Source organism: Arachis ipaensis, chromosome B05, assembly GCF_000816755.2.
Source record: "Arachis ipaensis cultivar K30076 chromosome B05, Araip1.1, whole genome shotgun sequence".
Taxonomy (NCBI): domain Eukaryota; kingdom Viridiplantae; phylum Streptophyta; class Magnoliopsida; order Fabales; family Fabaceae; genus Arachis; species Arachis ipaensis.
Window position 1 is genome coordinate 134,869,995 of NC_029789.2, and position 27,779 is coordinate 134,897,773.

Below are 27,779 nucleotides of genomic sequence, written 5' to 3' on the forward strand. Positions count from 1 at the left end.
GATTAAAAAATTTTTCTTTATTTTAGGCTAGTATTTTTTTTATTTCCTAGTTATTTCTATTTCTGTAATTCTTCTATAAAGCCTGTACATTTGATATAAAATAATATTCAAATATTTCAAGTTGGTATCAAAGCAGGATCTCTGCATTGTGCCTCTGATTTATAGCAATGATTGACAGTTCCTCAGTCATTAATCATAAACAGAAGGAGAACACTACTACTACTCCATCATATTTAAAATCTGAGCAATGGGTACTAGTTAGTGGTGACTCCCTTCAGTTCAGATAACCACATTTCGACTCAATGGATCAAACTACCTTAGATGGTCTCAATCAGTTCAGATATATATCTGTGAGAGAGGGAAGATTGGATATCTCACCGGTGAGCGAAGCCAGCCTAACATCACTGACCCACAATATAATGTGTGGGATATCGAAAATTTCATGGTGATGACATGGCTGGTGAGCTCAATGGAGGAGGATATCAGTAGTAACTATATGAAGTACACCACTACCAAAGAATTGTGGGATAGAGTCAAAGAGATGTATTCTGATCTTGGAAATAAATCCCAAATTTATGAACTTACTCTAAAAGTTAGAGAAATTCAACAAGGGAGTCACAATGTCACCAAATACTTTCATACGTTGAAGCGGTTGTGACAGGACCTTGACCACTTTAATAACTACAAGTAGAATTCAGCCACTGATGCCAAACACCAACAAATAGTGGAAGAAGGGATGACATTTCAATTTCTTGTAGGCTTCAATGTAGAGCTAGATGAAGTTCATGGCAGAATTATTGGAAGAACAATCCTACCCTCAATTGAAGAAGTATTGGCTGAAGTTAAAAGAAAGAAAACTCATAGAGTGTGATGATGGAAAAAGGTAAGACTGAACAGACTTTTTTGGAGTCTAATGCACTCTTAGTGACACCTGCTGCACTTAAAAGTTTATCAAACCAGAAGTACCCCTCCAATCTTTGGTGTGACCACTGTAATAAACCTCGTCACACCCGAAAAACCTGCTGGAAGATTCATGAAAAACCAGCACATCTCAAAGGCAGCAAATCTGGTCCCAAAATATGTTCTACCCCAACTGCTCATGAGGCTGAAAAATCATCCTTGAGTAAGGAGTAGGTTGAGCAGTTCATAAGGCTATTAAATTCCAGTTTTGTGTTTAGTATTCCTAGTGATTCTTTGGCTCAAACAGGTAATTTTAGTATTCCTATGTCACTTAACTGCACCTCAAACTTGAATGCACCATGGATTGTCGATTCAGGTGCATCTGACCATATGATCAGCCTCTCCTCTTATTTAAAACTTATTCTCCCTGTTTTAAAAATGAGAAAATTAGAGTTGCTGATGGTAGATTTTCATCTATTGCTGGAAAAAGTACAATTAATTATCCAAAAATATTGACCTAAGAAATGTCCTTCACGTACTAAAACTTTTTTGTAATCTTCTCTCTATTAGTAAAATCTGCAAGGATTCCAATTGTGTTGTGACATTCTTTGACACTCATGGTATTTTTCAGGATCGGACCTCGAAGAAGATAATTGGCAGTGCTAAAATGATAGATGGATGATGAGTTTGGAAAACTCTAAATTAATATTTGTGATGACTAAATATTATTAAATATAATTAATTACAAAATTATTAATCTGATTTTCATTTAACTTATATTGATTAAATAATTTTGTTGCAGGTGTTATTGGGCCGAAAATAAAAAGAAAGATCCCAAGCCCAATAAATTAAAATTCAGCCCTATGTAATTATTGTTTTTGATTGTTGGCTGAAAAGATTTTATCAGTTGGGCCAGAATAAATTTTGTTACTATAAGCCCAAAGAAAGCTTTCCTATTTGTTCAATGCTTGGTCCAAAAATTCATCAGGAAAGCAAATGTTACTAACTGGGCCAGATTAAATCCAACTGTTACAAGTGCCGAAGGAGTTGTTTCTCTTAAACCTGAAACAAGTTGGACGGATGAAGATAGAAAAAAGGTGGAGCTCAACGCCAAGGCCATCAATCTGCTCAACTGTGCTATCAGTTTTGAGGAGTACCGACGGGTATCAAGATGCACAACAGCAAAGGAAATCTGGGACAAATTGCAAATCACCCATGAAGGAACCACCATTGTAAAGAAGACTCGGACAGACATATTAAATAGAGAGTATGAAATGTTTGCAATGAAAGAAGGAGAGTCCATTGATGAACTGTTCGAACAGTTCAACGCCATCATTGTTGGCTTAGATGCTCTGCGAATTACATATTCTGAATCTGTGCTAGTGAGAAGAGTGTTGAGATGTCTCACAAAAGAGTGGGAAACAAAAGCTTTAATTATTTCTGAGAGCAGTAGCTTAGATTCCATAACAGTTGATGATTTGAGAGGAAATCTTCTTGCTTTTGAAAACACCTATTTGAAAAAAGATTCAAAAAAGAAAGGAATTGCTTTTTCTTCTATGACTAACCCTCTGGATGAAGAGTCCAGTGATAACTCCTCTGAACATGAATTTATGTTGTTTGCCAAAAAATTCAGGAAAATGATGAAGCTTAAAGGCAAAGGCAGCAGCTCAAGGAGAGTGAAGAAAGACCTTAGCAAAGTTACTTGTTACAACTGCAAAGAAATTGGGCATTTCAAATCTGATTGTCCCAAGTTAAAGAAGGAGGAAAAGCCGAAAAGAGGAAAGAAGAAGGGACTGATGGCTTCATGGGAAGATTTGGAAAATGACTCGGATGATGATGATGAGGAATCCGAAACCAAGTCACAACCTTGTCTCATGGCAGATCACATAGATCAGGTAGTCTTTCATAATCCTAACACTGAAGATCTTCATCTTATAATAGACCACCTTTCTGAAAAAATAAGATGTTTTCTGCTGGAAAATCAAGAACTTGAACAACAAATCACCATTCTTAAGGCTGAAAACAGTTTTTTAAAAGAAAAAGTGAGAGAGGCCGAAACTGCTTGTGATCTTGTTGAAGAGAATAAGCAGTTAAGAGCACAAATTAAGAGCTGTGAAAGTAATCATTCCGTTCTTGCATATGTGGATTGTTTTAAGCAAAATGAAGAGTTGCTCAAAGAGGTTAAAAGACTAAAGGAAGACTTAGCCAAGTTCACCCAGAGTTCTGAAAATCTGAATCAAATCTTGGCTAGTCAAAAACCTCTTTATGATAAGGCTGGGTTGGGTTTTATAAATTTGAAAAATCTCATTTTGAAAATATTGCCTCATCTTCAAATGATACAAGGTATCAAGATCCAACCTACTTTAACAAAACAGCAACTCCAAGATTTTGTAGACTATGCAACCGAAATGGACACTTTCCCATTCAATGTTTTTTTGGTGAAAGAATGATTGGTGATAAGGTTTATAAAATTATTTTTGATTACAATGGCTTAGGACATAGAAGATGGTTTAACGTAAAAGGATCCAAAAAGATTTGGATACCTAAGGTCACTTAAGCTTGTTTTGTAGGTGTGCCTAGCATCCAAAAGGAAGGAAAATATGTGGTATATGGACAGCGGATGCTCTAGGCATATGACCGGAAAGACAACCTTCTTCATAAAGCTTGATGAATATGATGGAGGGCTTGTCACTTTCGGTGATGATGCAAAAGGAAAAATTGTGGCTGTTGGGAAAGTGGGTAAAAATTTCTCATCTTGTATAAATGATATTCTCCTTGTACATGGCTTGAAACATAATTTACTTAGTGTTAGTCAATTATGTGATTTGGATTTTGAAGTTATTTTTAAGAAGTTTGTTTGTTTAGTTGTTTGTGAGAAAACTGGAAATGTTCTTCTTGAAGCTAAAAGATGCAACAATGTGTATGGATTAATTCTTAAGGATTTAAAGGAACAAAATGTAACATGCTTTACATCTTTTGAATCTGAAAAATGGCTTTGGCATAGAAAGTTGGGACATGCTAGAATGTACCAAATTTCTAAGCTAGTAAAAAAAAATTTGGTTAGAGGAATTCCAAACATCAAGTTTGATAAGGATCTTACTTGTGATGCTTGCCAATTGGGCAAACAAGTAAAATCCTCTTTTAAATCAAAAGATGGAATCTCAACCAAAAGGTCATTAGAGATGTTACATATTGATCTTTTTGGTCCTACCAGAACTCAAAGTTTAGGAGGTAAACACTATGGTCTTGTGGTGGTAGATGATTACTCTAGATTTGGTTGGGTACTTTTCCTTGCTCATAAGAATGATGCCTTTCATGCTTTTTTCACCCTTTGCAAGAAAATTCAAAATGAAAAGGATTTGAAAATTGCCCATTTGAGAAGTGATCATGGAAGAGAATTTGAAAATCAAGACTTTGAAAAATTCTGTGATGACTTAGGGATTTCTCATAATTTTTCATGCCCTAGAACCCCCCAACAAAATGGGGTGGTTGAAAGAAGGAATAAAAGCCTTCAAGAAATGACTAGGGCTATGTTATGTGAGAGTGAAATTCCTAAATTCTTATGGGCTGAGGCTGTGAACACAGCATGTTATATTTTGAATAGAACAATCATTAGAAAAGGGTTAAAGAAAACACCTTATGAGATATGGAAAGGAACCCCTCCAAATCTTAAGTATTTTCATGTTTTTGGATGCAAATGCTTTGTGCTCAACAATAAGGAAAACCTTGGAAAATTTGATCCAAAATCATATGAAGGAATGTTTGTTGGATATTCTACCACAAGCAAGGCCTATAGAGTTTATCTCAAAGAACGTAGAACCATAGAGGAATCCATACATGTTACTTTTTGTGATTCTAACTTAATTCCCAGTATTGTGAAGGATAATGATTCAGATTGTGAAGAGGCTGGAACCAATCAAGAAAATCTCAAATCTGTGCAAAATGAAGAATCTGTCAGCCCGGTTTTGTCTCGTTAGTTTGGAGGAGACATTTCCATTTTGTCTCCTGAGCAAGCACGAGCAACTGAAACAGTGAGACCACCAGAAGTTCATCAAAGCTCTACACCTGTCCGAAAGCCTAGAGAATGGAAGTCTATGAGGGGTTATCCTCATGACTTCATCATTGGTGATTCCTCTCATGGTGTAACAACAAGATCCTCCACCAAAAGGCAAACCGAACCTAGAAACCTCGCTCTCTTGTCACAAATAGAGCCCAACAATGTCAAACAAGCTCTTGAAGATCCATCATGGGTCAAGGCCATGCAAGAGGAGCTTGCTCAATTTGACAAGAATGAGGTTTGGACATTAGTACCTCATCCGGATGGTAAGAAGGTAACGGGTACTAAGTGGGTATTTAAAAATATGCTTGGTGAGGATGGACAAGTTGTTCGTAACAAGGCTAGATTAGTGGCCCAAGGTTACGATCAAGAAGAGTGTATAGATTTTGATGAGTCTTTTGCTCCGGTAGCTAGAATGGAAGCAATTAGATTGCTTCTTGCCTATGCCACCCATAAAGGTTTCAAAATGTTTCAAATGGATGTTAAATGTGCTTTCCTTAATGGCTTTATTGATAGAGAAGTGTATGTGGCACAACCCCCGGTTTTGAGCATAAAGAATTTCCAAATCATGTTTTCAAACTAACTAAGGCCCTTTATGGTCTTAGACAAGCTCCAAGAGCTTGGTATGAAAGGCTAAGTGCCTTCTTGTTGGAAAATCAATTTCAAAGGGGTACCACCAACACTACTTTATTTATTAAAGCATCTAATGATGATATACTCCTTGTTCAAGTTTATGTTGATGACATTGTATTTGGATCAGCCAACATTTCCTTGTGTGAAGAGTTTGGAAAACTCATGACTAGTGAGTTTGAGATGAGTTTAATGGGAGAGCTTACTTTCTTTCTTGGCCTCCAAATTAAACAAACTCCTAGTGGCACCTTCATTTACCAAGGAAAGTATGCAAAAGAGCTTATCAAAAAGTTTGGCCTAGAAAATTCCAAATCAATGGGAACTCCAATGCATTCTAATACAAAACTTGGAAAGGATGATGAGGGTCAAGATGTGGATGAAACAAGGTATAGAGGAATGATAGGTTCTCTTATGTACCTTACTTCCTCTAGACCAGATATAGTCCAAAGTGTGGGTGTATGTTCAAGGTTTCAATCTCATCCAAAAGAATCCCATCTTACGGCTGTTAAGCGCATCATTAGATACATTAAGGGAACTTGTGATTATGGATTATGGTATTCTAAATCTGATGACTTTTGTGCAGTAGGGTTTTGTGATGCAGATTATGCGGGAGATAGAGTGGATAGAAGGAGCACCTCCGGCATGTGTTGCTTCCTTGGAAGCTCACTCAACATGTGGTCAAGCAAGAAGCAAGCCACAGTGGCTCTATCCACAGCTGAAGCTGAATATATTTCCGCATCTGCTTGCTGTTCTCAATTAATTTGGTTAAAAACATAATTAGAAGATTACAAATTAAAAATCAATAGTATACCCTTATTTTGTGATAATATGAGTGCTATAAACATTTCAAAAAATCCTATTCTGCACTCAAGAACAAAGCACATTGAGATAAAAATATCATTTCATTAGAGAACATGTGCAAAAGGGAACTATTGATATTTAATTTGTAAAATCTGAAGACCAAATTGCTGATATTTTTACAAAACCCCTCTGTGAAGACAGATTCTGTACCTTGAGAAAAAGTTTGGAAATGCTTGATTTAAGTTTCATTGAAAATTTGTGAAATTTTAACTCTGTTCTGTTTTGTCTCGTAGGTTAGGACGAGATAAAAATGCAGGCTTGATGGAGGAGCTATGATCAAGGGGGAGGCATCGCAGATTTAAATTTTTGGGTCCCACCTAATAATTCCTGACCCCACCATGGCAGTTTAGTTAGTTATTCTCTCTTTAAAAAATAAAATAAAAAAAAAACCCTTGGATTGTCTTTTCATATCTTTTTGGAAGTGGTTATTGTCAAATCAAATCCCTCTCTTCATCTAATCCCTTGATTCAAGGCAACAACTTTTCAGTTTTTGATTTAAAAAATTAGAAAGGGAATCATTTTGGGTAATAACTACACCATAATGGTCATTAACCGTCCACTAATGGTCATTACCTCCACCAAATTCTCTCTCCAGTCCTCATTTAATGTGTCTCTCACCTTCCTTCTCCCCTACTCAATTCGGTTACTTCATCAACCTTTCATATTTCATTCTTCCATCTCCATGAAAAAGAAAACCGCGCCAAGAAAGAGTGAAAGAATCCTTCTCTCTCAAAAACCATCAACCCCTCAAACCCACACTCACATCCACATACATTCTACTTCTTCATCTTTTCCCTCACCCCCAACCAAGCACACCGAAGCCATGAGAAAGAAAGTAATAGCACAGAAGAGTTCCAGAAGAAGAAGAAGCGGGAAAAATAAGGAGCCCCGCATTGAGGAAGAGGACGAATCTCATACCTCGCCCACTCCTTCACCACCACCTTCATCACCAAAGAGAACTACCCCCGGAAAAAGCTCACAGAAGACCAAGGGGTTTGCGCTAAATGACACCACCGAACCTCAAAATTTGGAATCCTTGGAATTCAGAAACAAGTATGGCAAGACTCACTCCCACTTTGATCCGAACAGATTCAACTCTTGTACCTCTTTTGAGTTTCACAATGAGGTTATGAAAAAACGTCATTTGTGTGCAACCTACCTTGTCAGTCTCGACACTCTCACTAACAAAGGCATCAACATCTCCTCTCTGTTTGAACTCCTCAACTGGAAGCCACTTCTTCTCATTCAGAAACCAGTCTATCCTGGCCTAGTCCGAGAGTTTTACGCCAATATGCGACTCATTGACGGCACTCTTTATTCCTATGTCAAAAGGGTTCAAATAGCCCTTAATTCTGAGACCATTGGAGCGGCCCTAGGCTTCAAGGATGAAGGACCGCAAGCATACATGGTAGACAAATGGGATACACAAGTCGGCGTTTCATACAAAACGGTTCTTCAGCACATTTGCGAGAATCTTTCTGGCTTGTATGGAACGATTCCAACACACAAAGCTCTAGGACCAGTCAACTCTCTGCTTCACCGAATCATCACCCATATTCTGACTCCCCAAAGCGGCTCACACAACCGAGTAACATTTTCTGACTGTCTCATATTATTTGCTTTAGTTACCTCTACTCCGATATCCTTTGGCTATATTATGATTAGGCATATGTGGGATTCTGTTAGAAGCACCAAAAAGGCTAACCTGCCTTATGGTATGTTTTTAACTAGAATTTTTGAATACTTTAAAGTTGATCTGTTGAATGAGGCAGTAGAGAATAAAGTATCCTCAATCAGAGGAGGAGGAGTGACTAAGGGAACCAAAGGGGGCAAATCTGTTGCATCGGATAGTGACAATGAGACCCGGCCAAAATCTTCCAAAACAGTCAAATCCATCAAAGAAATTTTGGGTGAATTCTCAAACATGGCAGACATGATGATTCAATCTCACAAAGAGGCTCGCAAGCAAGCCTCTGAGAGCGAGAAAGCTTGGAAAAATTGCAAAGAAAGGGTCGGCCTGATGTTAGCAACTCTTAAGGAGGATCTGGGCGATAATAGTGAAGAAGGCGCTGAGGACTCTGCTTTTCATCTATCAGATGATTGATGACTGTTGTTTTATGTTATTTGATATTGGCATGATTAGGCTCAAACTTTCTTTTGTAGTAGCATGACTTGATAATCACTGCTTCTTGACACTTTGACTTATTTGGCATCTTATGAATATTTTGTTGTATTGTCAATGCTTTCTTGCTGCAGATACATAATGCCCCTTGATGCCAAAAGGGGGAGGAAATGATCCAAAATTGAAACTGAGAAAAAACAGGGGATGAAATTCTCTTTGAGAATTCATGATCACCCTTGTTGATGATGGATAATGCATTGTGAAAATGCATTAGGATTATGTTTGATGATGTTTTGTTCTACTTTAATTACTGCCATTACTTGATGATTTCTTGAAATATGTGAATTATCTTGATTATTGATTGGATTTATTTTTTGCAGTTCCTTTAGTTTGAAATGATGAAAATTGCTGTGTTTGAAAAGAATATATCATGTTGATGAAAAATATTTTTTCCACCATAACCATGATTGCTCTGATTTAGTGAAAAATATTTGAACAACAAAATCATTTCCCAATGTACTTTGAGCAGAAAATCAAACTTGTGATAGCAAATAAGTTTTGTATCATTCAAATCTGCTCATAAATCAAGCATTCAACATTTCAAAATTAATATGTTGAATAACATTGTTTCTTGAAGCTTGATTAAATTGTTACAGGTTAGTACTTCCCTTGGTAGGAATAGCATATATCAAGGGGGAGCCATGTGACATTTTGAAAGGGGAGAAATTCAATCTTCAAAGGGAGTACTCATACTCAATTTTTAAATTTCTTTTCATTTCAATTTTAATAATGTTTGTCATCAAGGGGGAGATTGATGAGTTTGGAAAACTCTAAATTAATATTTGTGATGACTAAACATTATTAAATATAATTAATTACAAAATTATTAATCTGTTTTTCATTTAACTTATATTGATTAAATAATTTTGTTGCAGGTGTTATTGGGCCGAAAATAAAAAGAAAGATCCCAAGCCCAATAAATTAAAATTCAGCCCTATGTAATTATTGTTTTTGATTGTTGGCTGAAAAGATTTTATCAGTTGGGCCAGAATAAATTTTATTACTATAAGCCCAAAGAAAGCTTTCCTATTTGTTCAATGCTTGATCCAAAAATTCATCAGGAAAGCAAATGTTACTAATTGGGCCAGATTAAATCCCAATGTTACAAAGCCCAATATTATTGTTGATGAATGCTTCCAAACTTGGTCCGAAACCAAGATGAAGAGAAAGCTAATATATAGCTTCTAGCTTCCAACGGAATCCACTTCTAGTGGAATTCAAATTTTTTTGAAATGAAGTTATTACATGCATTGAAAATATGAGAGAGAATTTGACATTGACATGATTGATGTGATCAATGCAACACGCCACTCAAGCAAGGGAAAGTAAAAGCAAACCACATTAATTTGTTTCATTTCAACTAGTTGCTTTTACTTTAACTCTACATTATCTCTCATCTCTTTCTTTCTTCCTTTTTGGTCATTGTCCAGGAAACAATAGAAGCTATGTTCAGCAACCAAAAGAAAGAAGGAGCTGCATGCATCAAGACCATCAAGCTAATGATGGCAAGAAAATATAACAAAAGAAAAGTATGCTGTGGCTAAGATCTGCATCACTCTTGGTAAGATTCTGTGATGAGATCTTGGCTTCTTCATACCAAAAATGGTTGATAAAGATTCGGCCAGCAAGGAAGATCTTTGGAGGATGGCTTGTCTTTGATTCTGCTCAACCACCACAGGAAGTAGCTAGAGTGGCGAAGTGATGGTAGAGGCAGAGATTGAAGCAGATGAAGTCATCATCATCATGAAGCATCAAGGGCTAGAAATCCATCTTGGAGAGCAAGCCAAGGATGGAGAGCTCGGATTGATGAAGAGTGATGACCAATGAAGGACTAGAGGTAATTGCATGTTGGGTTAAGCATGGTTATCTCTTCTCTCTCTGTGTGGCCGAACCGGTTATGTGTGAAGAAAAAGAAGTTAAGCTTGGGTTTTGGCTTCAAGTGTGGAGGCTTCTCTCTTCTATAAAAAGGGAGAACAGCCACTGTTTGGAGCAAGGAGTTAGTTTGAGAGTGCAAGGCACAGTGTTCTCAGAGCTACCTGAGCTAACAGTTTTCTCTTCTCCTTCAATGTATTATGTTTAATTTTGTCATGTCTTGAGTCTCATGGAAAAAGGCAAACAGTGAGGTTTGTATGAAAAAGCCATAGAGCGAAAAAAAGCAGAGAGTGCAAAATTAAAAGAAAAAGCCATAGATGTCTTAGAGTTCCTTTGTTCATCTATGTTGTGTTTCATGATTCTGTGGGAATCCCCTTGTAAGTTGGGTTAGCACTTTACAGTTTGTAATCAGATTGATTATAGTGAAATTCCATCATGTTTGTGATGGAGACTGGATGTAGGCTGCACTGCACTTAGCAGCTGAACCAGGATATATCTAGGTGTAATCTTCTACTCTTCTCTTCTACATTTCTGTTTCTACTGCACAGGAGCAAAAACCAAAATTATCTCGTGCCAAGTGACGAGACAAAAAGAAAAGTTTCGTGGCTAGGGACAAGCAAAAGAAAAGATCTCGTGTAAAGTGATGAGCTAAAAATAGAAAAGTCTCCTCTAAGTCCAGCAAGGGTTATCAAGCAAAAAGGGGGCTAAGATTCAACCCCCCCCCCCTTCTCTTAGCCATTGAAACCATCAATGGACTCTATCATTTTGAGAATATTTCGGAGGATAAAGTAGCCCAAAGATTTAGTGGTATAAGTTCTATGCCTATAAAGTACCAAATAATGCTCTGGCATAATAGACTAGGATACCCTAGTTTTCCATATCTCAAACATTTGTTTCCAAGTTTGTTTAAAAATATTGATTCTTCCTTACTTAAATGTGAAAGTTGTATTCGTGCAAGGAGTCATAAAGTTTCTTATTACTCTCAACCTTATCATGCATCTAAATCTTTTACTTGATTCATAGTGATGTATGAGGTCTATCAAAAATAACAACTCAATTTGAAAAAAAATAGTTTGTAATTTTTATTGATGACCACATATGACTATGTTAGATCTATCTCATGCATGAAAAATCTGAGGTTTTTTAAAAATTTTCAGTATTTTTCAACAATGGTAGAAACACAATTTGTCATAAAAATTTTAATATCAAGAAGTGATAATGGCACTGAATACTTTAATAAAAATCTTGGTGAATTTTTTCAAAAGAAAGGTATTCAACATTAGTCTCTGCAATGTAGTTTACAAGATCATCACGAAGGTCCTTGTTAATAGGCTTCGTCCTCATCTTGCGGAGATTGTTGGCCCGCTTCAAGGAGGATTTATTCCGGGACGAGGAACTCCTGACAACATCATTATTGCTCAAGAAGTTCTCCACTTTATGAAGAAGACTAAATCAAAGAAAGGCACACTGGCCTTTAAGATTGATCTGGAGAAAGCTTATGACAGAGTTGACTGGAGGTTTTTAGCTCATACCCTAAAGAGCTTTGGTTTTCCTATCCCTACAATTAATTTGATTATGAATTGTGTCACTGCTTCTTCCTTATCTATTCTTTGGAATGAGAATCGTTTGAATGGCTTTACTCCTAGTCGAGGTCTTAGACAAGGAGACCCTATGTCACCCTATCTTTTTGTGCTGTGTATGGAGCGATTGGCACGCTTTATTAGTCATCAGGTTGATTTGGGCTTGTGGGAGCCGATTGCTATTTCTAGAGGGGGACCAAGAATATTCCACTTAATGTTTGCGGATGACTTGCTTCTATTCTGTAAAGCTACAAAGAGACAAGTGCAAAATGTGATGTTGGTTTTAGAGGCTTTTTGTAAAGCATCTGGGATGAAGATTAATGTGGAGAAGTCTAAAGCGCTTTACTCCAAGAATGTCTCTGTAACAAGAAAAAAGGTTTTCACTGGGGTATCCTCTATCAGATTTGGCCAGGACTTGGGCAGGTATCTTGGAGTTACCATTAGCCATTCTAGGGTGATTCGTTCAGCTTTCAATGGTGTCCTGGATAAGATTCAAAGTAGGCTAGCAAGCTGGAAAGGGAATTTACTCAATCGGGCTGGTAGACTCTGCTTGGTTAATTCTGTTGCAGCCGCTATTCCCACGTACCAAATGCAGGTCTCTATTTTTTCCAAAGGAATCATTAGTAAATTGGAGTCTATGATGAGGAATTTTCTTTGGAAAGGACAAGTTGATGGAAGATTATTGAATCTTGTTAGTTGGAAGGTACTGGTTACTCCAAAAAAATATGGAGGTTTGGGAATTAGAGATCCTTATTGTGTAAATATTGCTCTTCTTGGGAAGCTAGTTTGGACTTTTTTCCAACAGCCAAACAAGCTATGGGTCCAATTGTTGGATGCCAAATACCGATCATCTCTATATGACTGTTTTATTTATCCTAAGAACAAGGACTCTCCCATTTGGAGGTGTCTTTGCAAGGCTTGAAAAGTGTTGAAGGATGGGTTTGCTTGATGTATTGGAGATTTGAACCAGAATTTTTGGTTTTCTAGCTGGAGGAGAGAAGAACGATTATCTAATGAAATGGATTATGTTCACATTTCTGATTCGAATATCCGGATACGGGATATTTGGTCGGTTGGTAGGTGGCATTTGGATACTCTTTATTCTCATTTATCTCAAAATCTGAAAGGTAATATTCTCTCTTATAATCCAGATGAACAAGCAGGTCCGGAAGTTGGTTGGTATTGGTGTGGGTCTACTACCAAAGTCTATGACTCACGCAATGGTTACTTGTGGTTGTGTAAGCAGCTATTTGGTTGGGAGGAGCGGGAGAATTGACTTTGGCTTTGGCGTCAGCTTGTTCCGGAAAAGCATAAGTTTTTGGCTTGGTTGTGTCTTAAGGAGGCTCTTCCTACTGCAAGTTTTCGCTTTAGAAGAGGGATGTCGTCATCAGATAGGTGTCCAAGATGTCTTTCTAGCCAGAAATTGGTTTTACATTGTATTCGGGATTGTCCAAAAGCTCAGCTTGTCTGGCATAGGTTGGATATTTCTTGTCATCCTTTGGATTTGAAGAACTGGTTCTTGTATCATAGCAGAGAGCATCCGTTCAAGTTCTTTTCGGGACTTTGGTGGATATGGCGAGCAAGGAATAATGACATCTTTAATCCTCATGAAACTTGGCCTCCAAAAAAAGTGGTTTGTCTGGCATTAACTTCAGAAAAGGAGCTTAGGAATATTTTTGAATTACAACGTATGTCCCTCCCCTCTATTCTAAATGATTTTTGGAATCCCCATCCATTGGTACTTTTAAGATTAATTGTGATGCTAGTTATTTTAGTTCGGGTGTTAGTGTTGGTTTTGCTTGTGTTATTAGAGATTGTAATGGGAGTTGGCAAAGGGGGTGTTTGGGAATGATTGAGAGTAATAGTATTCTTCAAGGAGAATTGTTTGCCATTTGGAGAGGATATCTCTTAGCTTGGGATGTGAGTCAACGAGATGTTATTTGTGAGACGGATTGTGTGGAAGCATTTAATCTTATTACTCAAGATGGTTTTGGGTTTATTGATCCATTGGTGCTCAAAATAAGAGATATCATGCATTAGAATTGGCGTGTTGACTTTCGTTTGATTATGAGAGATGCAAACACGGTGGCAGATACTATGGCAAAGATGGCGATGAAGTTACAACTTTCACATGTGGAGCTTCTTTCACCTTGGGAGGAATTTAAGAGTAGTCTTAAACGGGACTGTCCCTCTATTTAAGCAGTTCCTTGTTTTGTTTGTTTTGTTTTTCTTTGTTTAGTTTATTTCAGTCACCAAAAAAAAATCTACATATCCCAATGCACCCCAATAAAATGGCATTGCTGAAAAGAAGAATAAACATCTTCTCAAAGTAGCACATGCCATTATTTTTTAGGATAATATTCCAAAGTATTTATGGGGAGATGCTGTCCTAACAGCAGCCTATCTCATAAATCGAATGTCCACGCATGTGTTAAATTACTGCACATCATTGGATACTTTCAAAAGAATTTTTCAGCATGTAGGTTGCATTTTGACTTACCTTTAAAAGTATTTGGTTGTATTGTATTTTTGCATACACGTTCATATCGAAGTAAACTTGTTCCAAGAGCAGAAAAGTACATTTTTATTGGCTATTTGCCAAGTCAAAAGGGTTATAGATGTTTCAATCCACACACAAAGAAATTTTATGTAAGCATGGATGTTACTTTTTTGGAACATGAAACCTGTTTTTAGAAAAATTCTCTTCGGGGGAGAGTCTAAGTGAAGAAATTTTTTTTCGTGAACCTTTATCCACTCCTACCTTACATATTGAGGATAGAACTTTCACTGATCAAACAAATTCTAAAACAATTGTAAAAAAAGATGTGGAAACCAATTCTGAAATTGTGCCAGAATTAGTTGGAACCGAAACAGGAAAAGAAATACCACAATCAGAAAAGAAAATATCCCAAGAAGACTAGAGATCAGCCTATCATTTCTGTACCAACTCAATCTGAAAATTCGGAAGACGACCCAATCGTAGTACTTCAGGAACTTCTAGATAAATCTGAAATTGTCACTTCTAATAATAACTTGCCAATAGCCCTAAGAAAAGAAAGCAGAACCTACACAAAAAGAGTACCCAAAACCAACACCAACCATCCTATTTTTAATTATGTCTCTTACCAAAATCTCTCTCAAAATCATCGAGCATTTACTTCTAAAATTACAAATCTGTTTGAGCCCAAGATCATGAGAAAGCACTAGATGATCCCACCTGAAAAGTAGCAGTATTAGAAGAGTGGCATGCACTCAAGAAGAATGAAATTTAGAAGATTGTAGACCTATCATAGGACAAAAAATTGGTTGGCTGCAAGTGAATTTTCACCATCAAGTGCAAGGCTGATGAAAGCATAAAGAGATATAAGGCTAGGTTAGTAGTTAAGAGATTTACACAAATCTATGGAGTAGACCATCAAGAGACCTTTGCTCTTGTTGCTAAGCTTAACTCTATACAAATTCTCTTATCTCTTGCTACGAATTACAATTTGCCTTTACATCAATTGAATATAAAGAATGTTTTCCTGAATGGAGAGCTAGAGGAAGAGGTATTCATAAAATTTTCACATTGATTTGAAGCTGAAATAAGGAGGAATAAAATTGCAAACTAAAGAAGTCTCTCTATAGATTGAAACGATCCCCAAGAGTTTGGTTTGAACAACTTGGAATGGTGGTAAAAAGACTTGGTTATACTCAAAGTCAAGCTGATCATACACTTTTCTATAAACATTCAACAGCTAATAAAACTGCTATCTTAATTGTATATGTGGATGACATTATTCTGATAGATAATGATATCTTGGAGCTAAAAGATTTGAAGGAGAAACTTGCCAAAGCATTTCATTAAAATACTTTCTTAGAATTGAATTTGCAAGGTATAAAGAAGGCATTTTTATGAACCAATAAAGGTACATCCTAAATCTTTTAAAAGAGTCAAGATTACTTGGTTGTAAAGCTGCTGAAATATCTATAGAGCCTAACTTAAAATTGAAGCCAGTTAAATCAGAAAATGTAATAGACAAAGCGAGATATCAGCAGTTGGTGGGGAGACTAATCTATTTATCTCATATACACCCGAATATAGCCTTTGCTATAAGCATGGTAAGTCAGTTTATGCATTCTCCTGATCGAAAATATATGGGTGCTGTCTTTAGAATTCTAAGGTACTTGAAGGGATCGCCTAGAAAAGGATTACTCTACAAAAACTATGAATATCTTCAAATAGAAACCTATGCAGATTGGGCTTAGAATATTATGGACAGAAAGTCAACATCTGAGTATTATATTTTTGTTAAAAAAAACCTAGTTAGTTAGAGGAATAAAAAATAGTGTTGTGGCATGAAGTAGTGCAGAAGCTACTTTTGGAGCAGTGACTACAAGAATTAAAGGTTTCCATTTTACACAAGCATGTTGCGTGCAGCATCATTCTCCAGGTTCAGCTTCTCTCTTCATATCCCCTCTTTTCTTGTGCCCTATGTTTTCCCTTTTCGCTTTCCTTCCCGTTCATGTTCAATGTCAAGCCTTCACTCTCATTCTCAGCTCACATCCCCTCGCCATGTTGATGAAGCTGTTGATTTCTTCACTCGCATGCTCTCTATGCGTCGCACTCCATCTATCATCCAATTTAACCAGATTTTGGGGTCTCTTGCCAAGACGCACCATTTCCCAACCGCCATTTCCCTCTTTCAGCAATTGCAAACCAGGGGAATTGCGCCCAGCATAGTTACTATGAATATTTTAATCAATTGTTGCTGCGGCATGGGTCGGATCACTCTCGCTTTCTCTATATTGGCCAAGATTTTCAGGATGGGTTTTCAGCCAAATACCATAACATTGAATACACTCATTAAAGGTCTCTGTCTCTGTGGTAATGTTGAAAAAGCACTGCACTTTCACGACAGAGTGCTGGCTCATGGATTTCACTTCGACCAAGTCACTTATGCAACTTTGATCAACGGGCTCTGTAAGACCGGACACACAACAGCTGCTATTCAAGTGTTGAGAAAGATCCCACTGTATGGCATTGTTCCTAATGTGGTCATGTACAGCGCAATTATTGATAGCTTGTGCAAGGTTACGCTTGTAAGTGATGCTTTTCATTTATACTCTGAAATGCTTGCTAAGGGAATCTCTCCCGATGTTATCACGTATAACACTCTAATTTATGGATTGTGCCTTGTGGGTCAACTTAAGGAAGCCATTGATTTACTAAATCATATGATGCTGAAAAACATTACTCCAGATGTCCAAACCTATAATACTTTGATTGATGGACTATGTAAGGAGGGAAATATGAAATATGCTAAGAGTGTGTTGGCTGTGATGAGAAAAGTTGCTGTGGAACCGTGGTTACTTATAATTGTTTAATGGATGGGTATTGTTTGGTTAACGAATTAAACAAGGCAAAATGTATATTTGACACCATGGCCCAGATAGGAATGGCTCCTGATATACAAAGTTACAATATTATTATTAATGGCTTGTGCAAAAGTAAATTGATGGATGATGCCTTGAATCTCTTTGAAGAGATGCGTCGCAAGAACTTGGTTCCTGACACGGTAACTTACAATACTCTAATTGATGGCTTGGGAAAATCAAGGAGAATCTCTTGTGCTTCAAAGCTTCTTGTTGAGATGCATAATAAAGGTCAACCTGCTGATATAATCACTTACAATTCCTTGTTGGATGGGATGTTCAATATCAAACAACATGACAAGGCACTTATGTTATTTATTCAGATGAAAGAGAGTGGCATTGATCCAAATATATGCACGTACAGTATACTTATCGATGGCCTATGTAAAAGTGGAAGACTTATGGATGCAAAAGAGATTTTTCAAGATCTTTCCATTAAAAACCATCGTCCAAATGTGAGGACATACACTATTATGATCAATGGGCTCTGCAAAGAGGGCTTATTTGAAGAAGCATTGGCCCTGCTGTCAAAAATGGAAGACAATGGTTGCTTACCAAATGCTGTGACTTTTGAAATCGTTATTCGTGCTTTGTTCGAAAAAGGTGAGAATGACATGGCGGAGAAACTTCTTCGGGAAATGATTGCTAGAGGCTTATTGAATGGATGAAAAGAGATAAGATACATCAACAAAAATTAAAATCACATCTCTATTGTTGCTGAATGTGTATCATAGTTCTGTAAATTCTGAATCTGTTGGGTCAGAGGACTTTGGCAATGCCATAACATCAATACCACTGATGTCTTGACTATCTCATTTTTATTCAATTAAGTTTAAACTTTCAATGTTTGCAATTGCTATCATCCTTTTTCATTCCACTATGCTTTATTGATTCTTTAGAGGATATTTCTCGTTGTAGCTTACAGGTTAAGTGTTTAAGATCTCTCTATAGTAATTAATAGATATTTGCTGTTATCCTATGAGACCATATATCTCAACTATTATCATGCTACAAACTAAGAAAAACAAAAAAGAGGTTTACAAACATTTGCAAATCCATTTGCAAAAAGTTCCCCTGCCGTGCGCAGAACGAAAGTCAAAGATGTTCCATTATATATGATTGATGCATCCAAGGAAAATCCTCACTTAGCTCAAAAACTACATGATGTTCTACTTGAAAGTGGTGTCATTGCTCCTCCAAATTTATTTTCTGAAATTTATAACGAGTTAGGCTCCCCAACTGAAGAAAAAGATGAACACAAACCAGAAAGTGGACAGGTTCCCGACATGTTTACTTACAATACTCTAATTGATGGCTTGGGAAAATCAGGGAGAATCTCTTGTGCTTCAAAGCTTCTTGTTGAGATGCATAATAAAGGTCAACCTGCTGATATAATCACTTACAATTCCTTGTTGGATGCGATGTTCAATATCAAACAACATGACAAGGCACTTATGTTATTTATTCAGATGAAAGAGAGTGGCATTGATCCAAATATATGCACGTACAGTATACTTATTGATGGCCTATGTAAAAGTGGAAGACTTATGGATGCAAAAGAGATTTTTCAAGATCTTTGCATTAAAAACCATCGTCCAAATGTGAGGACATACACTATTATGATCAATGGGCTCTGCAAAGAGGGCTTATTTGAAGAAGCATTGTCCCTGCTGTTGGAAATGGAAGACAATGATTGCTTATCAAATGCTGTGACTATTGAAACAGTTATTCATACTTTGTTTGAAAAGATCAGAATGACATAGCAACTTCTTCGGGAAATGATTGCTAGAAGAAGGTAAGATACTTCAACTCAAATTGAATTACATCTCTATTGTTGCTAAATATGTATCATAGTTTTGTAAATTCTGTATTTGTTGGGTCAGAGGACTTTGGCAATGTCATAACATCAATTAAGTAGGAATTGTCGTAAAAGGAAATTTAAGTAGGTGTTAAGGATTTTTTCTTAAGCTATATGGTTTTTCACTTCCATCTTAAAAATAAACCCACCTTCTAAAATGCATGTTCCTCTTTTCATCATGCTGAGCAACATCAAGTTAAGGTTAATATAGTTCAGTTATCTCAAAATTTTTGGCCATTTTCTTAATTAATGCTACTCAGTTGTAATGCTTGGAAATCGCTCCTGCTAAAAATATGTACATTATGAAATACTTTTAGAGTGTTTTTCTGTTAATTCTTAGATAAATTACCTCATTATTTCTTGTCTAAAAATCTGTGTAGTCGTTATTCCATTGTGTCCGAAACTTTCAATGTTTGCAATTGCTATCATCCTTTTTGATTCCACTATGCTTTATTGATTCTTTAGAGGATATTTCTCGTTGTAGCTTACAGGTTAAGTGTTTAAGATCTCTCTATAGTAATTAATAATTATTTACTGTTATCCTATGAGATCATATATCTTAACTATTATCATGCTACAAACTAAGAAAAACCAAAAAGAGGTTTACAAACATTTGCAAAAAGTTACCCTGCAGTGTGCAGAATGAAAGTCAAAGATGTTTCATTATATATGATTGATGCTGCCAAGGAAAATCCTCACTTAGCTCAAAAACTACATGATGTTCTACTTGAAAGTGGTGTCATTGCTCCTCCAAATTTATTTTCTGAAATTTATAACGAGTTAGGCTCCCCAACTGAAGAAAAAGATGAACACAAACCAGAAAGTGGACAAGAGACTACTTTGCGTCACCACAGAGTTCATCCGAAAGGAAGTTCAAGCAGCCAGCCAGAGCACTCTAAGCCTGTTGAAGGTTTAGGAATAAACCACCTTCTTGATCCGAAGTTAGCAGCTGTACAACATACACCATCCCAGGTAACATATGGGAAAAATATTCCAGTTGCGGCGGCTGCAGCAGCAGCTGCTGCTGTTGTTGCTACCTCTATGGTAGCTGCTGTACCAAAGTCAAACACTGACTCAAACATTGAGCTTCCAGTAGCTGCAGCGGCCACTGCAACTGCTTCAGCTGTAGTAGCAACCACTGCAGCTGTCAGCAAACAGTATGAGCAAGGCAGTCGAAGTGACGGACACATGGATGGCACTGGTTATGAGCCGAAGGGTAGTGGTGATGGTGAGAATATTGTGGTAGGAGCAAATTAAGGTGATAGAATATCTGATAGATCTATAGTAAGCAATGACAGTATAAAATCTGATTTTATATTAGATGATGTTGCCGAATATGACATTCCGTTGGAGGAAATCATCGGACTTGGTATTAACTGTACTTTGCTCTATCAGATTTGGTTACATTCTTTTGTTAGATGGTGTTATTTATAATTTTGTACACATGAATTCCCATATGATGACTAAAATTACATTTTGGTGGCCTATTTTTTGCCTTCAGGATCATATGGGGAGGTATACCGTGGTGAATGGCGTGGAACAGTGAGTTTTATTCCTACTCAGGCATACATTCCATATCCATCTTACAATTCAAATTGTATTTTCAACAAACATTATAAAATGTAATTTTTTTCTTAACTGAGCAAGGCCCAAGAAATTTTTGGCTTCAGTTTCATTTTTACCCTTAACAAAAGTAATCAATACCTTATACTTGACTACGTTTTATGCTTGTCATTTTTTGTTGTGTTTTTCTGTTAGGCTGTAGGTTTTTGAATTCTTTCATTTACATCAGGTCTCTGCTTTGGTTTGTAGGAAGTTGCTGTAAAAAGATTTCTTGATCAAGATATATCTGGTGAATGACTTGAAGAATTCAAAAGTGAGGTAATATTTCATTAGTGTCTCTTTTTGTAGTTTCTACTCATACGTTTATCTTTGTTGATGAATGATTTCATTTAGTACACATTTACAACTATCAGATGTGATTTTTATGCTCCATAATGACATATCAGATAGCTGCAATACTTTATTTAGATTGTTACTGTATTTGTCCCAGGCTAATTATAAATTTGGATTAAATACTTTGTCCTTTTGAATTGCATTTTTTTAGAAGTTCTTGATGAAGATTGACCATTTCAAAGCTCTTTGATGTAATCCTTGTTTTATTTCTCCAACATTTTATAGCTTCTATTGTTGTTATATACTTTCATCTTGTGTGCTTCTCTCTATGAATAGATTTCCTAATGCAATTTGAGAATATAGTGGTGCATGAATATGTATATAAGAGAACATATATATATGGAAAGAATATATTAAATGGGGACTAAGAAGTTGGGTTAGCACATTGGAGTTATTTAGTTCATGTAGTTGACTATACTTATTCAAAAAAAGGATTTTGTTTAATTCTTTTATGAATGCCAAAACTAGTTGTGCATTTTCATGAATTTATATGATTTTGCTGCATATTTAACATATGATGTAAGTTGCCATAGGTTCAAATAATAAAAAGACTGAGGCATCCAAATGTTGTTCTCTTCATGGGAGCAGTTACTCGACCTCCGAATCTTTCTGTTGTTACTGAGTTTCTTCCCAGGTAACTTAAGGTTCCTTATTTCCTGAGATTCATATGAGGCTGTGGATTGCAAATAGATGTTAGTATATGGTACAGAATAGTGCTATGCAGGCCAAAAAGATTACTTCTAAATGAACATCTAAAGTATTTGATGTATGCTGTTAATAGCTCAAATGTCAATTTTGAAGTAATAAGCAAAAATAAGATGAAAGTTTCAGTTATTATTTGGTTAATTTATACACAATTTACCTTACTAAATATTGTGTTATTGTGTTAGACTCTTACACTTTTCCAGGAGCTTTTTTTATTTTGATTAATGTTGTTATGGACGGATTACTTTTAATGACTCTGAAGTCTGAACTGTATATTTCCTATGCACAGGAAGTTTGTACAGACTAATTCATCGACCGAACAATCAATTAGATGAGCGAAGGCGGTTGAGGATGGCCCTTGATACTGTAAGAATCTGTTTTCTTTTCTTGCAATGTAGTTTCATTAAGTAAATTATTGCGATAATCAGTGAAATTCAGTTGATGTGACATATATCCCTTGAATCTTCAGGCCCGAGGAATGAACTATTTGCACAACTGCACTCCAGTGATTGTACACCGTGATTTGAAGTCACCAAATCATCTTGTTGATAAAAATTGGGTTGTGAAAGTGCCAACTAATTGTCATGATTGAATTTTCTTGATGGCATGCTGAATGCTCCTTGTAGATATGGTTTTTTTTTTTTTCACTCTTTCTTTTTTTTTATTTCCCTGTAGATATGGTTTAATTTTATCTTCTCCACTCCCAATTGTTGTTGCTAGCACACGCTAACTAGTGCTCTCAGAAAAAATGCTTTTAATTAGAGTTTAATTCCACAGACCATTAGAAAGTATTAAGTCCATGACCATCAATAGTGATTGATTTTGCAGATTGAAAGCTTCAGATGGAGGGACAACACAAGGATGTAGAGGAGCAAGTTAAGGATCGCTGAAGATTCGCATACTGAACCTATCACCAAATCGCCAAATCAACCCTTTTTCAACAACCTTACGCCCTTTCAATATGTTACTCCATCCCACGGTACTGCTCCGATCTCTGCATTCATTATAAAATTGTATCAAAAATATTTACCTTTGAAGAGTCTAGATAAGAGTGATTGTGGCTGAGAGACAACTTTCCAACATTATTTTGTTAATAGCGCCAAATTTTGATCCCCTTGGTCCTTAAAAACAAGTCCACCTTCTAATTTCGGTATTGTCATAATATCTCAACTAACCCATGCAATTTTTCGCTCTGTACCTTTTTGACCCACCAAAATTGGGAGAGTGTGTTATGAATCTCCCTAATTAAAATGTCAGAAAGACGGAAACGTGATAATGAATAAATTGGGATAGCCTCCCCAACAGCTTTGATTAGAACATGCCTGTCTGTAGAAGAGAGAAGTTTTCTTTTCCACCCTTGAACTCGCTTCCTCACCTTGTCCTTGATTTTTTCGAAAGTGTTTTTTTTTTTTTTTGGACTGTAGATGAAAGACCCAAATACTTATCCTGTGCACCAATATGGACAATTTTCAATTTCCGAGCCAGTAGTAATCGAGCAGTAGAAGGAGTATCATTACTAAAGAATAGAGCTTATTTATGCAAATTAACTTTTTGGCCACTGAATTCCTTGTATGACTGAAGAAGACTAAGAATATTTTTACAACTATTTTCTGACACTTTACAAAAAAGAATTGAGTCATCCGAAAACAAAAAAATTATTAACAGAAGGCCATCTTCGGTTGATTTGAATACCTTCAACAGGATCATTTTACTCTGCCTTGTTTAGTAAAAAGGATAATTTTTCTGCACAGAAAAGAAAAAGGTAGGGAGATAAAGGGTCTTCTTGACGGATAGCTCTATTTGGTTTTAAAAAAATCTAAAGGTTGACCTTCAACAATGATAGAGTAAGAAACTGTAGTCACTACCTCCTGTATCTAACCAATCCACCTAGATTCAAATCCCAGTTTCTCTAAAATGAACCAAAGGAAATTCCACTCAACACAATCATAGATTTTGCTCATATCTAATTTAATAGCCATTTCAGTCGATAGGTCCATTTTCTTTGTCTTTAGATAGTGCATACATTCATGAGCGATTAGGACATTGTCTGAAATCAATTTACCCTTAATAAAGGCACTCTGATTAGGGTTGATCAGCAAATTCATAAATTTCTGTACTCGATGGACTAGTACTTTAGAAATAATCTTGTACACAACTGAGGAAAGGCTGATGGGTCTAACCTGTGTCATATCCTTTGCATCAAAAATCTTAGGAATGAGATAGATTTGTGTATGGTTGAAACTCTTGAATAGTCTACCACTGACAAAGAAACTGTGGACAGCCTTGAAAACATCCTCCCCTACTAAACTTCATAGAATTGAAAGAATTTAGCTGTAAATCCATCATCACCAAGGGCACTCTGGGGGTGACTACTAAATACCGCACGTTTTATCTTATCAAAACTGACCGGTCTAATTAAATTTTTTGTTCATAGTTGCTGAAACTTGGTTTCAAAATCTTCGAATGCATGTGCCGGATTAGCTTGGTCAATCGATGTGAAGATATCCTTGAAGTATATTTCAACTACTTGTGCAATTTCCTCACGGGTGGTAGCATACATACCACCATTCTTTTCCAGTTTTCAAATTTTATTTTTCCGGATTCTGGATTGGAATGATTGGTGAAAGAAATTTATATTTCTGTCCCTTCTTTTAGCCACTTTACTCGATATTTTTTCCTCCAATAGCTTTTCTCCGTAAAGTAAGCATCCTCAAGTTTATTTTTCAAGACTTCAATTTGTTCTCCTCATATAATGCCCTCCTCTCTGAGGATTTCAAGCTGAGATGTGAGTCCACCAATGTCCTTCTTTGAATTAAATTTGTTCCGTTGCTGCCATTGAACAATACGGTGCTTCAATTGGGAGGCAAAACAAACATTGTTAAGCGATCCACCCATTCCTTTCAAGCTTCGGTAATAATTACTTTAATTTTTTCTAAATCACACCATCTCTCCTGAAATTTAAACTTCTATTTAGATTTTTCTATGACTGGATTTGTATCAAGGAGGATAGATACACGACCTAAACCATTTTTTGTGAGCCGAGACAGCGAGGCTGACAGAAAACAATCTATCCACTCACCGTTTGCAAGTGCACGGTTAAGCCGCTCCCTGATCTGGTTCTGCCATCGTCGCCTATTAGTCTAGGTGAACCTTTTTCCAATCATATCCAAGTCTTTCAGTCCACCACCATCAATAAAATTCACAAATTCATAAATAGATGAAGCTAATTTTAAACCCCTCCTTCTCATCGAGACTCACCATAGCATTAAAATCACCCATAATTATAACCTTTCCAAGGAAACATTGTACAATAGAGGAAAGTTCTGTGTATTGGATAGATCGAATCCCATCCAAGCTATTTAAATGTACTCCAATCAGCTCTCATAAACAGTTCAAAGCAAGATCAGTGATGCCTGAGCATCATTCATATCTTTTCTATAGAATTTATACAATGATTTGTTGATTTCCTAAAAGATTTAAGTGATCTATACTCTATTGGATGCTACTTTGAGTTGTTGTTGCATTATGTTGATTACAGGTAGCATTCGGGTGAAAGATGGGACAAAATTCTTGAAGAAGAAGTTTACCAACCCTTTTTGGCAAGGTGGTGATAAACGCTGGTGAAGCTCTCACCCTTCTCTGCCAAGGTCACGCTAAACGCTACATCATCGATGTTTAGCGCCGGGTCCTTGGATTGTGTGCATAACCTTGCGGGATAGGTAGCCCTAAATGCCACATCACTGGTATTTAGCGCCGACAGCGTGAATTGAAGTGGTTCCCACGCACGCAACCAAATCACACGAAGGAAATCAATTTGAATTGAATTCAATTTGTAAATAGAAAAAGATATTATTAGGTTTAAGATTTAATTTTAGTATCAATTAGGATTAGAACTATAAAAAGGGAAAAGATTCGCCCTGCGGGCTCTCTTCTTTCCTAGAAATTTTGCACTTTTACAGTTTAAACACTTTTACACTTTGAGGATTTTTTTCTGCATCATGAGCAACTAAACCTCCATTGTTATATTTAGGAGCTCTACTTATTTTGATGGATTAATACTGTTTGTTTTTTTACTCTTGATTAATGCATTAATTTATGTTCAAGAATTGGTTTCGTTCTTCCTCCTACGAATTACGGTATATTGGAAAATAACCTTAATCCAAATTGAATCCCTTTGAATTTCGAAAAAGTTACATCGTTGGAATTAAAACTTGAAACCCTTTTTTCATAATTCTTCAATTATCTGGATTTAATGTGATACGTGACATATTATCGGGTTATTTCTAGGTTCTTAAGAATTGTGTGGATAATAAATCAGCATTTGGACTTAAACTTTTGACATAATTAATTGATCAAGAAATTGACGGTTGATTAGGTTAGAAGAGATTGAATTGTCAAGGAATTGGAATTCAATCACCTAGGGTTTGCTATGAACTAAATCTTTGCATGATCAAGATAAATGGCAATAATTGTTAATCCGAAAATCTAAACATCTCCAATACCTTAACTCTCTTCTCGTATTATTTTCTCACGCATTTACTGTTTGCTTCATTTAATTCACTGTTTTATGCTTTTGCTAGTGAAACTCTAAACTCTGATTGCCTGACTAGAATAATCATTCAATTATTGCTTGCTTAATCCGTAAATCATGGTGGAATCGACACTCACTCACCGTGTGTTTATTACTTGGTACGACTCGGTATACTTGTCGATAATAAGTGTGAAAACTTCTGCATCAATCAGTTACCTTTGGCAGCTATGAAAAACTCTTTTCCAACAAGAACCTCAACCACTGTGCCCTCCTTTTATGTTAAAACCAATCCATCAGCTTTATCCGTCGAACTAACAATCCTCTAATTTGTAAAATGATAAGATTGCAATTTACTTTCCACCAGACAAAATTGGTTTTTTATTTCACATATAAACACAATTTCGGGGGAGTGGGATTGACACACACTTCAATGTTATGGACTTTTAGGGGTTTTCCAAACTCCGACAGTTTCATAAAAGGACTCTCATAACGAATTAAAAAAAAAGGAATAAAGAAGAAAATAAAGAAAGGAATTAAGAAAGGAATTGACAAAAGTCAAACATTGACCTAGACGGCACAACAATTCTGTTTTGAGAAAAACTCTATCAGAGCAATTTAAAAGAGTACTTATTCCTCATACTCCACTTGTTAGTAATTTATGATTGATTTGAATAATTACGCATAAAAAATTCTAAACAATATATAAAATATTTTATACTTTAGCAAAATTAAACTTAAAAAATAATTATTGTTAGAATTCACAACGTTGGGGTTTACAATTATTTTATTTAAACAAAATTGCTTTCTTTAAAAGATAATTATTGTCCAAACTTCAAAGTAAATTATAGTCCAATTAAATATATTACATTTTTGAATTGACTTCATTCGATTTAGTAGTACATCATATAATTGGAATCATATTGATTTGATTTAGTGTTATGATGGCTAATTTAAATTTAAAAAATTCGATGTATATAGAATTATATAAAATTATCCTACAATATAATTTCAACATATTTTATAAAATTAGCTTTTACTTAGAATGAGTTAGACACAATTATCCAATAAGAGAAATCTCCACCTCCTTAATCTTCTTTTTTCTTTGACCATTCACATGACAAAAAGTAGAATTACATTCGGATTCGATGGTCCCAAAATGTTTGAACCATTAAATAGTCCCATAACAAAACATATTTTTTAAGTTTTTTGATAACTGCTAAATAGTTCTTATT

At 36.0% G+C, this 27,779-nt stretch overlaps 1 protein-coding gene and 2 pseudogenes across 1 annotated transcript; all 3 read left to right on the top strand.

Annotated features, from left to right (window-relative positions):
- Positions 1-18,356, top strand: part of LOC107644295 — a 65,147-nt pseudogene extending 46,791 nt beyond the window's left edge.
- LOC107641217 (pentatricopeptide repeat-containing protein At5g46100-like) lies at positions 18,613-19,260 on the top strand. Its single transcript, XM_016344716.1, has one exon. The coding sequence runs from the start codon at positions 18,613-18,615 to the stop codon at positions 19,258-19,260; it is 648 nt and encodes a 215-aa protein (XP_016200202.1).
- Positions 19,764-26,088, top strand: LOC107644302 (annotated as a pseudogene).

Excerpts from the sequence above, each read along its gene's own strand:
- LOC107641217 (XM_016344716.1), top strand. The coding sequence starts at position 18,613 with ATGATTGATGCATCCAAGGAAAATCCTCACTTAGCTCAAAAACTACAT.